The sequence below is a fragment of the Triplophysa rosa genome, linkage group LG4 (assembly GCF_024868665.1).
Source record: "Triplophysa rosa linkage group LG4, Trosa_1v2, whole genome shotgun sequence".
Classification (NCBI taxonomy): domain Eukaryota; kingdom Metazoa; phylum Chordata; class Actinopteri; order Cypriniformes; family Nemacheilidae; genus Triplophysa; species Triplophysa rosa.
In genome coordinates this window covers 24,719,797-24,737,273 of record NC_079893.1, presented here as the reverse complement: position 1 = coordinate 24,737,273, position 17,477 = coordinate 24,719,797, and the positions used below count along the sequence as shown (strand labels likewise).

The following is a 17,477-nucleotide window of genomic DNA, read 5'->3' as shown; positions in this document are numbered from 1 at the left end:
ACAAATTATTAATTGGATGAAGTACTACAAAAACAGAAACAGAAAGGCAAAATAGCAGGTACGATCAAAGGATTTCCATTTTTTCAATTTAAGGCAAAGCACTCTTCAGTGTTTCTTGTCATGATTCTGTCCTTCTTGTCATGAGTTTTCTAGCTCTGTGGACAGAGTCGTGACAGTACCATGTCTTTTGTGCTTGTTGTGTTATGTGTGGAGACACGTGGCCTTTGTTGTGACTTTGCGCCATATGTCCTCCGGTCCCTTGTTTCCCGTAATCTCACCCTTAGTGTTTAATTCCTGTCACCTGCCGTCACCTGCCCTATGTAATTTTCCCTCGTTAGTGTTCCCCTATTTTTAGTCCCAGTTCTCTCTGTCCCGTGTCGATTCGTTTTGTGCCTTTGAGTCCCTGTGAGTATTTCCCAGTGTCTAATTTCCACGTCTAGTCTCCGCATCTAGTCTTGCCTGCCGTATTTTGTGGACTATTTATTTTTGAATTTTTTGACTTTCTTAGTTTTGCCCCTGGTGGGAGGTGTTTTGTTTTGAGTTTTGTTTTAGTTTGTTTTTTGCCCCATCGTGGGTTTTTGTTTTGCTTTTAGAAATAAAGAGTTTTTTGTTAACCCCTCACCTGCTGTCTGGGTTCAGTCCTGCATTCCATGACAGTTTCTAGTTTTTAGCTAGCTGTTTTTCTTGATTGCGAGCACTCGGCAGTCCCATCTATTCGTGAATCTTTTTTCCAATTTAGTCCTAAGATTACATGACAATGACTATAACAGTTCCCTCTTTAAAAAAGACATTACACATGAAGAGGTTCACTGTGGACTACAGTACTTGTTGTATTCCAAGACTAGCCATGCTCGGAAACAGTGAAAAGAAGTAGGCCAACTGTATGTTTGTTTGAATTAAACTGGATTTTTGAGTGAATAACATGTTTGGTCCCACATGAAAGAAAAGCACAATGGCCATATTTCAATTGCTTGTCCCAGACAAAAATGAGCTTAAATAAAGAACAAATTTGTTTTTAAAATAGATTTTGACTAGGATTTTAACTTATCTCAAACTATTCTCTGAATGTAACAGGTGTCTGCTATCAAAAGTCATAAATGTAAAAATGTGTCCTATAAACTTTATGCATTTGTCATACTTTTAAAATATATAGCAATACTGTTTTCCTCTGTGATGTTACATGCATCATACTAAATGTGCACACAGGCTCCGTTTAATCATTTAGTTTTGTTTACAACCTGAAGTTTTTCCAGTAAACAGAAATTAATCTTACTGGCATAATAAGGATGATAAAGACCAAAAGGAACTGACCTCATAATGCCGTGCATGGTCGCAGTCAAAAGAAAAGAATTATGGCTTAAATATTCTTCATCAAGAAAAAAAAGAACGCAGAGAGAAATGATTCCACACCGATGTTAAGCTCCATGAGAACTGTAAAATTAATTTCATGAGTGGGTGGGGGAACCGCAATTCTGTCAAACTGAATCCCAGCTTAAGCATATTAATGTATTCACAAGACTATTTTTCATAACCATGTAGTTCACACAACGTGACTCATGTACATTCAGTATTTCTGTTTTTCAGCACAATACCTTCGCTGAAATATATATGTGCATTTTTCCTAGGAAATTATTTTTCTCAGGGTTACACCCAAACCATTAGGAAGTCAAGCGCACATCCGTTACCAGAGGTTATTAGAGACAGAGCGGCAGGGTTCATTAAGACATTTCAATTAAATCATCGGCACACAGGGAAAAGGATCATTACCTACAGAGTGTGCTCTGTTTTCTGAATTTCATGCTCATGTGGCCAAGAACTCCACTGAGTGCTGAACATTGATTGAAAAGATGACGTCACCTCTGGTTTCATGACCCGCGCTTCAGTCTGGCCCTGAACTTCTTTTCAAGACGGCCAGATTGTACCTACACTTAAAGAGACCATGTCCTTCAATCCTGTAGCATTTTTTATTAAATTCACTTCGTTAAGGTTTTTTGCACCGCTTTTTCAGATTCGGTTCACTCTTCTTATTGGAAAAGTCTGTAATTCAAAGCCAATGATGGATTATGCGATTTTTTGCCATAATTCATCACAACTGTCTGCCCACCAAGGCCTACCACTTTAAGCCTTTTAATTGGTTAAGATATGTCCGTGCCTGAATGAATGATAATTATTGCTTGTTAGAGGAGTGTTTCCCATCATCCATTTGGGCAAACGTGTTACAGGAATCACCGTACTACTATCTGAAAATGATCCATAAACATAATCCAACCTGTTTTAACTTGAAGCAAAATGCATGACTGTCTATTTTGGTGACGTGGCATAGTGGTTTAAGCTCAGGGCTGGTTGCCAGAAGGCTGGCTTCACCCGCATGGACAGAGCCATGCGCCATCATTGTTTTGCCTCTAAGCAAGGCACTTAATCTTGAGTTGCTTACTATTACTTGTTAGCCTTTTCTTTCTATCCAGGGACTGTAGGTTTGAATGAATTATCTCTTGCTTCGCCCACATTTCTTGTCGCATTTCTTGTTGCAGTGTCTCATGTTTTATGTGACCTCATTACAGTCATATTGGCCACATTTTTAAATAGGTGTGGTCTGTGTGTACATAATGTACATCAATGGTCTTTGGTTGTGTGGCACTTCTCTTCTGTGTTTTAACTGTGTTTTCCCTGCCCTTGACAACATCTTATGTCTTTCATGTACGTAATGCTTCCCTGCCATTGATGGAAATTGTCAGCAATCTATTACTGGTGTATATAGGGGGCGCTGCTACAGTATGTGTCTATGCATCCAAAACCAGAAGATGCTCTGTTTTGATCACGATTCTGAATTTCTGGGTGAACTTTTTGACTAAAATGCAATTTTCTCCTCTTTTTGTTCATGTTTTATTTTTGAAAAACCTAGCCACATTTGAGAGGGTAAAACATAAACAAATAAATATAAGTATTTTTTATCTTTGTTTATTTATTTACGTATTTGTTTATTTCAAGCAGAGGCTCTGTTCTTTCATATGCTATATGTTATGTTCATATATTAATCAAATTTTCTGGGGGCCATCAAAATTTTGGCTGGCAACCTTTCTTTAAAACGTTGGTGGAAAGAGTTAAATTCCCGTAGCCTTAATTCCTTGGTTCATGTCTGTTTTAAACAATGGACCGGATTAATCTGTTTTATATTAATCTGTAGTGGAATAAGTATATACAGTCGCAATGTGCATTGTATGGAAGTGCCAATAAACTTGTGTTGCACTCCATCTTTTTATTTATAACTTTATTAAAAAAAGTTACCTATGACTTTTAACCGATATATACTAGCGTACATAAAAAACTGATACAATTACACATTTGTATCTAAAAAACAAACAAACAAAAAGTAATGATCACTCATCTTGCACAGCAAAGGTTTTTTGTCCAATCAGATGCTGTCAATGCAAATGTTCCTCCTCCTCAAACCACCATAGCAAAGACAACACAGGACAGAAAAATGTGGTCATCAAGCAATCTTTAACATAACAAGAATGAAAAGATAGTTCTTACAATAGAATAGGACAGAATAGGGCTTCAGCATGTAAGCTTATATGTCAAACTTGAAGCTCACCTCTTTGAAATGTCGCGTCAGGTATTTTTATAATTCATTACATTTTTATATTCCTGCTGACTTCAGCATTCTATCTGTCTTCCCTCCAGCTAAGGAAGGCCGTGATGGACCACATATCTGACTCTTTCCTGGAGACCAACGTACCCCTGCTGGTGCTGATAGAAGCCGCCAAGAGCGGCAACGAGAAGGAAGTGAAAGAGTATGCGCAGGTCTTCCGCGAGCACGCCAACAAGCTGGTGGAGGTGAGTTACACATAACACCCATCCACCCAACTCCTCACCTCTTTCAGCGCTTGCAGATGATTCTTATCTGGGGCACCACAGGCCACTATCAGTCAGAGCACGAGGTGGCCTTTTGGAAGTCATCTGCCAAGCCGGAGCAATTTGATAGGGCAATGATGCAGTGAAGCTCGGTTCGGTAATGATGAATTTGTGTTTGATAACATGGACTGGGATCACAGAGCGGGGGTGACTACCAGGTACCAATGATTTGAGCTTTTTTCACATCTTTAGTACATCTCGTGGTGTGGCTTCAAAGGTACGATTCATTCGCATTACCGAAAAGCTATATGGTCAGTGAAATGACTTAACAGGAAAGAGTCGCTCATCTGAAGGTCAGTGTTAGAAGTAGATATGTCACAAATTCAAAAGGGCAAGAAGTCTAATGTCTGCGGAGAAGTTTTCTGAAGCGTTGACTGTGGCCACTTTTGTGTAAAATAGATACATTTTGACGGGCTCTCGCAATTTGCTTTCTTGTTTGTTTTGTGTTCCAACCTCACGCAACACGACAAGATTCAAATGACGGGCAATTTTTCTGTCCACACCGAAGGCACAAATGCCACGTGATGGAACAAAATCACAGACCACTTGTGAACACTTTCTGAGTTGCGCGATGCTTTTGTCATATTGTTCCATGTTTCTGTTAGCACAATAATTTACTCATAGACAGTGTTTGATATTTACATAATATACATGAGACATAAATCAACCAGATTCCCTCGTCACGTGTGGCTGTTCGGGTCAGAAATCATTTTTAACTTATTGTTATTTTAAAGTAGTCCTAAACCCAAACTCTATCCTAAAACTTTTTGCATGTCCCCAAAAGTCCACGAAAATGATTTTTAACATTGTCCCCAGAATATAGCTTGGTCAGAATTGCACACACAGTGGCCTGAGGCGAGTGGCGCTGACCGAGTTCATCAAATAAAATGTTCCTTCACTGGTATGATCTCAGAATAGAGAACAGTTCCGATCAATAGTCAGCGTTTCCGGCTGGGGTCAAGGAAGCTGATGAAATAGAGGTCACCCGTCGCAGCTCTACCCTGACGCAATGTCTGTACTGCTTTTATACATCTCTTTCTCTCTTTCACATCTCTCCTCTTCTCTTGCAATCAGTGACAACAGAAACTGGGACATGAATATGAATATGGATTATATTTGATTTGTATTGCAATAATCTCAGGGGATGTTACGTCGATTTCATCTGCTAAGAAATTCAGGCTCATAAAAGTGTGCATGGTCTCATGTCTTTGAAGAGGTTTTTTGTAAAGTCACTTAATGTTTTATGGTTCATTCTACAAAACAGGTTCATTTTGTGGCCCTTACGCATATATTCAAATAATTCAAGAACTTTTATTTTGTCCCCCCATTGTGTTTCCAGTTTCTCCTTACCATAGCAAATATGCAGTTTTAATATTGTAGTTTACAAAATGTATATTTAAACATACTGTGTCCAAAGGTAAGACCTAACCATGTTATAATCCTCTATATCGTCATGAACTTAAACTATTGCATTATACAAATCAATCAAATTTAAAAAATGTGGTCATAATGGCATCATAAGACCCGATTCACATTTCACGTCTAAAACCGCGCGGTTTACTGCGTTCTCCTTTTTTTTCCAAAGCGCCTGGACTTTGTGCTCTCATGGCATCTGTCGTCGCTAAGCAACCGTGGGCCATGATAGCCGTTGAGACGAGGAGGTATAAACAAGGGATATATGGATTATATGCACTGAAAATACCTTGCAATAACTCTGCTACTAGATTTAGTTATGCTGTGATCATCTGTGTCTCCATCTTCATTGAGTTTGTCTATATTGGCTGGTTAGTTCTTGTCACATGACCTGCGGTGCGCTTGCGGCTTTTTATTTTCATCTCGATGCATCTCGACCGCATCGCCCCCTATTTGCACGCGCCTGCCGCGCATCTACATTTAAAATAATGAATATGTGTGCGGAAAGACGCAAAATGTTAATCTTGCCTGATGCTTTCAGGGAGGAGCTCTTAAGAAAAGTTCCAATTTCTCTTTTTTCCCACTAACTATGTTAGTGTAGATTCATTTTAAAGATAACATCTTCACGTTTTTGTATTGATTTATCTTGGTTTAAACAAGATTTGTCTGAAAGAATTATCAAAATTCTTGAGATATTTTTTTTCAGAAATAGAAAAACATACTAGTTTGTTTGAATGCCCCCCCATGTTATTGATTTCAGTGTTTTCTTGTAGGATAACAAATGATTGTACTGGCTTTTGATTTCTCTCTTTTCTCTTTCATCCTTTGTTCACCATTGCTGTGATGCATTGCATTATAAAAAAAGTTGCCAATTTAATGGTTTATTAAATTATTTGCAGAACTGTAGAACAGCTGAAATGTGGGTTATTAAAACAAACCTGTTGACACTCTTACAGTACATTCTCTCACTATATAACACACACACAAACACACCTTCCCACACATGAAGCTACTGTCAATAGAAAAGGTAGAGTATTACAGTAGCTTTGGAAACTTTGTTGTTTTTTTCCACTGCAACACTCCGACGTGTGCGTCTCATTTACTGGAAAATACAATCTATTTTCTCCGCTATTTACATATATTTAATGCATTTGTGTTGAGTACAGATCATCCTCCACACATGCTGCTCTTACTGTTAGTTATTTGTGGCTAGTTTAAGCAAGAGTTGACAGATGTGTGTTCAGCTTTAAAGGTGAAGTATGCTTCATTTGTTAAATGTCGAAAAACATTATATGCCATTTCAATATAAGCAAGACTTACAAATAAGTTTTTGCATCGTGGCTGTTTGATCCTTTTAGGATTGCTCTTTTTTTCGACCAGTCTGACATGTCAGCAGAAACACAAACGACACAACATAAAAGTGAAACAGAATATTTTCCAGACTTAAAGGAACAGTTCACCCAAAAATTAAAAGTCTGTTCTTATTTCCTCAACCTCAAGTTCCAAATCTGTATAAATTTCATTGTTCTGTTGAACACAGAGAGAGATGTTTTGGTGAATGCTTGTAACCAAACAGTTCTTGGCCACCATTGACTGGGGCTGCTCGATTATGACAAAAATTATGATCACGATTATGTTGGCCAATATTGAGATCCCGATTATTTAACAGGATTACTCATTAACTTTTAAAACAACATAGAAAAATGAAAACTTGGCTTTTAAACTGTGAATTCAACTACAAAATAAATGTAAAGAAATAGCACAGCTGAAACACTGTAAAGGAAAAGGGTGCACTGGGGATTTATACCACAAGAAAAGAGAGGATCCTTGCAAAATGGAATGCAGCACAATAATCGTTTTGCCTCGATTATTTTGTTTTTGTAATTGTTGAAGGCCAAAATTGACGATTACGATTAATGTTCGATTAATTGCACAGCCCTACCATTGACTACCATAGTAGGAAAAATGCTTTATAAATTTCTTTGTTCTGCTGAACACAAACAAAGATATTTTTAGAATTTAGGCAAGCAAACAGTTCTGGGGCACTTTTGACTACCATTGTCATTTTTCTTACTATGGTAGTTATTGGCGGCCAAGAACTGTTTGGTTACAAGCATTCTTTCAAATATGTTACTCTGTGTTCATCAGAACAAAGAAATTCTCAAGGGGGAGTAAATGATGACAGAATTTCGGGTGAACAGTCCCTTTAATTTCATCTATCAGAAATGAATTGGATTGCGAAATGTGGGTGTTACAGGTACAATTTTTCCAATTCTCCTAACAATTTTCCTAATCTCTTAAAGGGGTCATTTTAAACGAATATTATTGTTTGTTTTAGATGTATTACAATGTGTATACATGATTTAAGGTTCATAATCGCTGTATTTTCCACATACCATGCATGTTTGTATCTCTTCTTTGCCCCGCCTCTCTGAAACGCGAGGATATTTTACAAAGCTCATCGCTCTGAAAAGCGAGGTATGCTATGATTGGCCAGTTCACTACTGCGTAGTGATTGGTGGAATACTGCAATTGTGTGACGGAAATGTAACGCCTCTTACCATATTAGGAACATTACAGCAGGAATGGTAACATGATAAATAAGCGCTTTGGCCCTTCTAGATCAACCAGTGTTACGCCGTGTCTCGTCACGACTCAACAAAGACAATAAACCCTATTATAAACACGACATGTGTTGCCTCTAGTTGGGACATTATTACTGATTATTAGGACTTATGTTGTCTTTTTTCACGTTGCGCACGCGCGTGTCTGCATTTGCAGATCACAAACACACGACAAACTCAACTCGCGTTAGTCCGTAACAAAGTCTTTTAAATGAAAATATACTTACAGGCTGTGAATCTGAAGCGCCAGACTGTCCTCGCGGAGTTTTAACCGATGGAATTGCCCCACTTTTTAGCAGAAGCTGCCGTGCATGGCCGGTCTTATCGCTCCCAGATTAGTGAAGCAATCGTCGTTAAAATGCTCTGCACAAACTAGCACTTTTTCATTGTACTTCTCTGGAACAGTGTTGAAAATAAAATGTAACCATTCGTTTTTTGTTGACTCATCTTTAGGCAGAGAAAACAAAGAGGCTTTCTTTTGGCAACGGAACACACAGCGTCTCCACGACATGGCTGCTCCGGCGGCGGTACAATGAGATTTACAAGACCGCCCACATTACTTGCGTGTAGATTTGGGAGGTTTTAGTCAAATCACTCCACGAGCTGACGTCAAGTTGTGGGGGTGTGGTTACACGAGGCGTTTCGGGCAGGTCTGGGTGAGCATTCGCTTCTAGATAAAATACATCTTTTGTTCCGACACTTAAATTTTTTGCAATTTCACGTGTCTAATACATGCATGGGCAACTTATAACACACAAAAGACAAAGAAAAACACGTACTTCCGGCGAATGACTCCTTTAACACAGGAACACACCTAAAACACAAAATTGGCAAAACTGTTAATTCCATGTTCAAAATCACACATTGTAAACTAAACTTCAACACTCATTTTCAAAATACAATAATACACTAACACAATACACGGTGTCTTCCGAAACACGAACACATTTTCTCTAATAGCACAATGTCATAAGAAACACAAACTTCAGATGGAATTACAAAAACTGCATTATTGTATATGTGTCAGGTCTGCCCTTATACAATATCCTAACTGTTGGTTTCTCAAGAAATCTGTAAAATGGGTTGTGTCCCAGCTGAGATTTGGCTGTATTCGTTCACCAGCCTCTCTGTATGATAGTTTATGACAGGCGTTTTCAAACTGGGGTCCGGGGAGCCCCAGGGGCCTCCAGAAGGTTAAGTGTTTATCTACTTTTTTTTGCTACATGAGTTTCCAGAATTGTTTATATTTGTCATTAGTACAAATACATATTGAAAATGTCTCTTCAGGGTTATATACCTCTAGTAATATTTGTAAATTTGGAAACAATATGTTGTCTTTATACTAATAATCACTATATATCATATACAATTTAAATGTTTCTTTACACACGAAAAAGATAGATGGATATAAATTTTAGGAAGGGGGTCCCTCACAAAAGGTTTATCTTATGGTAATGTTCTGTCCCTCACTTTACATGTTTATGACAGAAGGCGTAAATATAGACTACGGCTTGCTTTTTATCATTAGCAATGGAATAAAATACTGGTGATATATTTGTGTTGTAATTAGACATGTGCCCGGTTAACCGCGGTTACCAATAAATCCTGCTGAAACCGAGCTGGCTGCGATAATGCAAGGTATCGATTATTTTATTGATGCATAGCTTATCCGTGAAGCACGTCTCTGGGATCAGTAGGAAATGCTGCTCGATCTTAAAGCAGTGCGAGTTTGAGTCGCTTATAATGTGCATTTAAAAAAGCAACACCCGTCAAACATGATCATTATAAATATACTTTATTATGATGAAAATACCTAAGGAGGATTGGGGATCTGTGATAAAAACATGTCCTTAGGCATTTCCTAGAACTACGTGTGTTATGGTCTTCTTCTGCAGTGCGTATTTGGAGTTTCTGCACGAGAGCGCCCTCTGGCTTTCGGATGCAGCAGCATTTTACCGTACTTCACTCACAAGTTGTGCATAAATCACGTGATGGATATTTTCGGTTAACCGGGCATATGTCTAGTGTAATTCACAATATGAACAGCTGTTCACTTTGACTTTAGCCTATAAGTTAGGTTTAGAACGTGAAAGCATTTCTAAATTTGCCAGTAAAAATACTTTGTTTTGGTCTTGGTTGAGCTTGTGTGTTAAAGAAGTTAAAGCATTTAAAATGTGTGTTAAATGTATGTATTTTGTGTCAAAGCAACAAGAAATGTGTTAATTGTATAACCTACACAGCCAGATGTTGTGATAACTGTGTTAAGAGTTAGGAAAACTGTTAAAAGTATTGGAACAATTGTCATAGCAATAGGATGTGTGCAGTCACGTGGTTTTTATGATGCGCGAGGCGTGGCTGGAGGGCAGCAAGTGATTTTCCTTCATAGGAATTCACTATCACAAATTCAAAGTACCTATGTTTAACAACCTGAACAATGACCAGGTAAGCCCAAATTTCTGTCAAACCTTACATGTAATAAATAATAGCTTCCGTTAAAAGAAGCCATTATTAAATGGAGAAAGTTTTGCGGGTGGTGGGATTTCTGACATAAGCTATAAAAAGCTAGAAAGAGAGCAGTTCAGAGATTGTTACACTGCAATGAAAGAGTATCTTTGAAATAACGTTCACTGAACTATGCACAATAAAATCGAGGGCAATTTAGATTTAAAGTTGACTTTAATGCGCTCATTTAGTGTTGTAAGTGGAAAAGAAAAAGATCCGTAAAGCATTACAGCCCCTGCTAATTCACAGTGTTTGATAGAACTGTGCCTTGATGTCGGTTTCACCCTAAGCATTTTCACACAACGGCCCTTATTACTAAAGATAGCAATCTGAAGTGAAATCTGCCACGAAACGTTGTGAATTCACCCTTTTGGTGGAAAAATGTGTTAAATGTCAAAGCCGCCCCTCAACGGCACAGCTTTGGGTCAGTTACAAAGCACCAAAGGTCAAAGTTTACGATGATTATCCTCAACCAGTTGCTGCGTTACGCGTATTGTGTGTGTCTGTACTCGGAAAACGAACCATTGTAATGTAGTGATCCACAGAACATCTTTGAGAACAGCTTCTTCCTGTCCTGACGCAGCAAGAAGATCTGCTAATTACCAGATGTATTCTTCTCTAAGCCTTGAAAGAGCAGAATGACAGTGAAGATGAAAGAGAGAAAGAGAGAGCGAAGCCCAGGGCGCTGATGCCACAGCTCGCAGCACAAGGGTGTGTGGGCGTACAGAAATATTTATGATGTGAGTACCGTGACCTTAATTAGCGGAGATTGCATTAGAGGATGGACTTGTGTTAATAAAACCCTAGGACTGGACTTTGGCTCTCTCGCTTTTTGCTCGCTTTCCACCTGTGATATCACAGACACGGTAATCATTGCTCTTTCTGGCGAGGGATGATTAGCAGTTAGCGCAGGAAAACTGAGCTTGAAGACCTGCTAACGCTTGCAGTTAGCATTATGGGCTGACACAGGGCTAAACCCTTCAAGGTTGAAATGAAACGTCAAACGAAATGAATGTCTACATTGCGCTTGTCAATGTTTCATTGTTCATAAAATTGCTCTGAAATCGTTTCAAAGATTATGGTTCCTCTGCATTGTTATAGCTGCGATGTGAACTCTGTTATTTGCCTAAAGGGCTTATGATATAAGTTTTCATTTTGTTCCCTGAGGTATAGTTATAATAATAAAAGCCCGTTTTCAATCCTCTCAGATAAAAGTTTTGCAAATTTCCCCCTTTAAGAGCCTTCATTTACCATTTTGTGTAACCGCCCACTTCTATGATTGACAGCTGCTGCCGAGAGACGCGTTGCAATTTCTCTTGTACATACAGCTTCTCAAACAGTCTTTTTAAGCACATTATGTGCTTATTTATGTCACAGACACTTAAACAATCACACACATACAGCGATTAAAGCTTTTACCACTAAAGCAAACATATAAATGAATCACTAGTAATCGCAGACACTACTTTCCTCTATTGTGTGCACAGTAACAGCGTGTCATTTTTACTCTTAAATGCACACTTTTGTACTTAAAGCAACACTTTGTAGTTTTTTCGACCTTAAAATATCTCTAAAATAATTTCAGCAGAAGAACAACTCTGGACGAATTCTACTCCCGCTGCTACCTGAGCAGCCCCATAGCGGCTACAACCACACTCTAGGGCAGTGGTTCTCAGCTCTGGCCCGCGAGATCCATTTTCCTGCTGAGTTTAGCCCCAACTCTGATATAAAACACCTGAACAAGCTAATCAGCGCATTTAGGAATAGTTTCACACTGCTTATAATTTACTAGGGGTTAAGAGATAACCCTGGGTATTCATAACCTGATGTTTCACACTGTACATCACTAAACCCTGGGTTAACATTCTCATTTGCATATTTGCGGTGTCAAACTGACTGAATAAAAATAGTGCGTGGTCCCTTTAAATAATCGAATACCCCGTCGTTCCGCATCCGGGGAAAAATGACGCCTCGCAAATCCTTTTTGACTGTTTTAAGCCTCCTTAGACATTGCTTAGTCAAATAAATAAAAAACTCAAAGGATTGTTTACACAGCGCACAGAGTTTCTGTGACTGTGCACAGCTTGTGAAATGAGGTAAGCGCAGTTCAGTTTTTGATTGGGTGTCCTTTGCTAAGCGTCTGGTAGTATTATTCTACGGGGACTCTTGTTTGGTCCATAACAACTGGTGTGCAACTTAGCACTGACATGACTTGTACTGTATGTTGGCTAAAAATAAACAATACATTTCTCTCTGACATGGGGATTCTTTAGAATCAAGGTTTGAATTATAAATTCTTGCATGTGTAAGCACTTGCATCTCCAGGAAGGTCTCCTAGAGAAAGAGCTTTACGTCTGGGCTTCAAAAGGTCTCTTCTCTCGGGACTCGGTAAAAAAACTCCCCCTACGTTTCCCCCCGAGGATGACGGCTCACGCAGCCATGCTTTATCTCATTAATTTGGCATCTCAACATCCCTTGTTTAATGTTTAATCTGTTTGTATTACCTCCCGTGATAACGTTTATTGTCCTGTAAAGCTTTTGTTTGCATATATTTGGGTATTATCTTTTATCGCTCCTTGAACGTCCCACTTTGCCTCTCCTTCATTCCCACTTTTATTTTTAAATTGTTTTTGCATTTTTTATTACTATTTGAGTGTTTTATTACACTTGTATTGTTTGGATTCTCGCCTCTCAGCGGAGAATTTCATCTTTTTATGTACCTGCTGAATAAAACTGAGCATCAGTAGTTGGAGCAGTTTCTGAACGGTAGTTACAGTATTTAAAGGAGGTACCGAGAGGCACCGTTACCTGCTGCACGGTAAAATAACTTCAATGGGAATTTATTTAACCTATTGAGAGTCATTATTGTTCGTATTATAAAAAGCGCTTTGTTCTAATTAGTACCTTAATGGCTTTGATAATCCTTTGCATACTTAATTTGTGTTCATTAATTGAAACAAATTAAGTGAAATTCGATTCATTTAAAACATCGCTAACCATCTTTGCTCATGTAGCTGTTTTAAATTTGTGCAATCTGGAATGAAGAGGATTCACCTGCAGTTTCGTGGGTTGGAAAGCATCAAGAAACAAAAAAACTAACTTTTAATGGGATTTTTTATTTACAGAATTGCATTGTGGCGATTTTTTGAGTTTATAGGGTCAGTTGTTGAGGTTTATTGATTTTTGTTGGGTGCTGTGTATGTGTGTGTGTGTGTGTGTGTGTGTGTGTGTGTGTGTGTGTGTGTGTGTGTGTGTGTGTGTGTGTGTGTGTGTGTGTCGCGTGGTGGGGGTAGGATTGGTCGTGGCTGTGTGGTGCTGTGTGTGTGTGTGGTGTGTGTGTGTGTGTGTGCGTGGTGATGCGTGTGTGTGTGTGTGGTGTGTGCGTGTGTGTCTGGTGGTGTGTGTGTATTGTTTGTTCCTCGAGGAAGAAATTGGACTTGAGGTAGTTTGACCTTCTTGCCTCTTGAGTGGTGAAGGACCTCAATGAAGTTCCATCTCTTCAGCTTGCTGCCTGCAGTTCGTCAAGTTCAACATCCACACCACATTTTCAAGAGGAATATAGTCCCATGAAAGGAAAGCTCTGTATTCTGAGGAACGCATGTTTGATTTCATCACATAGTTCATCCCAAAATTAAAATATTTTATCATTTACTCATCATATGTGTCATTTCCAAATCTCTATGACTATCTTTCACTGCAGAACACAAAGAAAATATTTAAAGAACGGGGTAACAAACATTGGACTCCCCCCCCCAGACCCCCCCCATCCCCCCCCCCCGACTTCCATTGTATGGAATTTAAAGTACAGGTATGGGATGACATGAAGTATAAATGTTTTGGGTTTTGGGGGGGTGAACTATCCTTTATGTGTCAGATATTACGTCCCACACTGTGCTAATATTTGCCATATAATATATATATATAAACATTTATAATGTAGCTATTTTCCTTTTTTTTTCTCCTGAGGAATTTTAAGAAAAACATCCAAGACAAAGTTGAAACCTAACCGAGAAGTCCTTTCGTCTACCGAGAGCAGTGACATTTTCCTTTGGGTCTGGTCTTTTCAGGTCACCCTAATCTGGAGCTGCCGTCCTTCCTTTATATTCAGGGCAAACCGCGTCCGTATTTCTTGTGAAGTGTGACTTTAAGCGCCACGCCAGTTCATGAAGTGGCACGCACTTGAATTTAAAGCACTGACCTTCCCGATGAGATGTGCCTTCTCTAATGATTATGCAGAATCGATAACGACCTGAATGTAACCAATATTGAATCGGCCTTCGCCATTCAAAACGCTCTGCGGCAGGCAGTAAATATTATTCAGCAGAAAGGGAGGGAGGGCACATTTAACTGCATTAAATGGTTTCCCGAACAGGATAGATGGCTGTTAGAACAAGTCTGTTTGTGATGACCCAGACCTTTGGGCCAGCCTAATCCCTTCTCCAGCAGAGTTATTGCCCTCCGAGGAAATCTAACGCCGAGGTGCCTCCACATTTGGGAGGAGCTCTGAACAGATAGATCAGCCTCAACTCTTTTCCTGGAAGGCATTACTTTTGGATTCCGCCTTTTGTACGGATCATTTGTCATCGCACACTTCTGCATCGTGGTGTTTTACACTTGTTCTGCGGGGCTGCCTTATGGCCCCTCAATGCTTAGGGCGAGAGGTAGAAACCAAGGCTTTGCTTGAAGACAAGTTCGCTTTGCTTAAACCCAACTTTTATGGTGATGGATTGCTCTCTATGCAAACCATTTGACCATGCTTGTGCTCTCATTTCGAGTTTGCAAAATCATTTAGTACATCGGATTCTATAACGCAAACAGCTCATGCAAATAAATTCCAATGACAAAATACATCTGAAAAAATATATAAGTGTGCAACTGTTATTTTTCAGATAGCCTGAACCTGGCAGGTGTGAGTAATGTCTAATTTAATTGTGGACAGCATCACCATACAAAAACAGCCCAGTCATGACCGACTTGTGCTAATGGCGTCTAATGGTGATTAAGACATGGACAGGCAGAAGCGAATCAATAGTCCGATTAGATCATTGGTTAGTTTGTGGTTTGAGTTACAATGAGTCATTTTATGAGACACTTTATAGCAGTCATAGCGTTGCAGCAGGTCAGCTGTTTTTAAAGTGTCATTATCACGATTATCTTGCTTGGTTACTGATCAGTTATAATCCAGTTGCTGAATCGCTGATATTTCTGTTGAGTCTACTGTTGGTCATTAGAAAGTAATATGTGCGTTGTAAATCCTTCTTCCCAGTTTGTGGTCCCAATATAAACCTTCTTAAAAGGCAATCTGAAATAACAAACTGTCAAGTTTTTACACATACATTTTAAGAAATCTTATAGCAAATACAGTATTTTGAGTATAAGAAAAGTAGCTTTAGTCCTTTTATGTCTTAAAGGTCCCTTAAACAGACATTTTTAGATCAGAGATGGCGCCAGATGTGCATGTTTGTGCCGGTTAATCTCTGGTAATTGAATATCTCTGTAAACCGGGCAATCGAAGTTTAATTTCTACTTTCACTGCTCGCGGCGAGGCTGGGCATCTACAATCGAAAGAAAAGAAACAGAGGAATTCAGAATTCCAGCCTGCAGAATGAGTTTATCATATTCAATTGAACACACAGGCCGTTTAGCTGGCGGATCCCATTTGGGTGGTTGGTCAGGCGAACGGAGACCAGATTTAATGCTGAGCTGGTGCAGATGTCAATATGCGATAACAATAGACAGTTTTTTTTCTTCTAGACAACTGGACTCTATTATTTTTATCTCGTAAACAGAGACATTTTGCCTATCAGCAGCATCCACAAAGCGTGCAATTTGACATTACTGTATGTGGACATGTCCAGCGATGTGCATGGACACAGGCGGACATGCATGAAAGCAAATAAAACATATACATTCCTGAATAGTTGAATATTGTTTTGGCGCAGGCTGTGAGATGGAAGATGATATGATGATTCATATCAGATGATATTCAAATGTCAATTCTTTGTAAATGCACATTGGGCCTTCTTGAAGATAGATTGTTGGTATAGGAGTTGCAAGAACTTTTTCATTTTGGTTGCCAGTGCAGTTTTTAAATTTGTCACACTGGGCAGTGCCGCTTGGCACAATAAATGCTTTTTGCAGGTTGTGAGAGCCAAGGATGTGAGGGATGTGATCGCTGGCTGGAATTCAGGATTTGTGGATTCAATAGCTGCTTCCTGCCACCTTATATATATATATATATATATATTCATACTGTGAACATGTTTACTAGTTATTTAGTTGCATGTTAAAGATGTTTTTTTAACAATTTAAATAAAACAACACTTTGAGAAGTTTTAATATTATTTATTTTAATTTTATTTTTTTAGTTTAGTTTCATTTAATTTAATTTTAGCCTTTTATTAAGTAAAATGATTATGTCTCATGTATGATAGGGTTAGGGTATGACTAATATGCTTTCTTGCAAAATCCCTGAAGGTTTTTGGCTCTTTTAAAATTCCTTTTCAATGTTGCCATTTTTTATACATCCGCCAAATATCAGCAATTGCATTGTTCTTATTGTTTTATTTTTATTATTCATATTACTTTTTATTAGCACTGTGTTTGACTGTGAAATAGTTCATTACAGTACATTCATAAAAATTACATTGTGAAATGTTGTCCTACTGTTCATAGTGGGATTATTTGTAGAAAAAAGAAAAATCCCTGCTAAGCATCAGTTATTTCAAGGCACATACAGTACATCGCTCTGCAGACATTATCTGAAATCACAGTCAGCTTTGTTGTGTGACTAGCAGGCAAATAATGAAAGTGTAAACGCAGCCTCCACCTTTATACAACCGAAGCCTGTGCGCTTTTTAGCCCTAACAATCACTTTTTACTACATAATGTGTTCCCACAGTCATAAAGAGACCGCTTGTACCCTGGGGCCTGATTCTGCTTGCCCGTGTGAGAGAAAGAGAGCTAGGGACGGTGCGGCTGCAACTGGATGCTAATATGCGTGGAATTTATTACCTCGCAGAT

The 17,477-nt window shown here is 38.8% G+C and overlaps 1 protein-coding gene across 1 annotated transcript in view; it reads left to right on the top strand.

Moving 5' to 3' along the window:
- ctnna2 (catenin (cadherin-associated protein), alpha 2) overlaps positions 1-17,477 on the top strand; it is a 436,402-nt gene that overhangs the window by 352,557 nt on the left and 66,368 nt on the right. Inside the window, exon 9 of the mRNA XM_057332819.1 lies at positions 3,685-3,837. Coding sequence (XP_057188802.1) covers positions 3,685-3,837 — 153 coding nt within the window. The remainder of the gene's footprint in view (positions 1-3,684; positions 3,838-17,477) is intronic.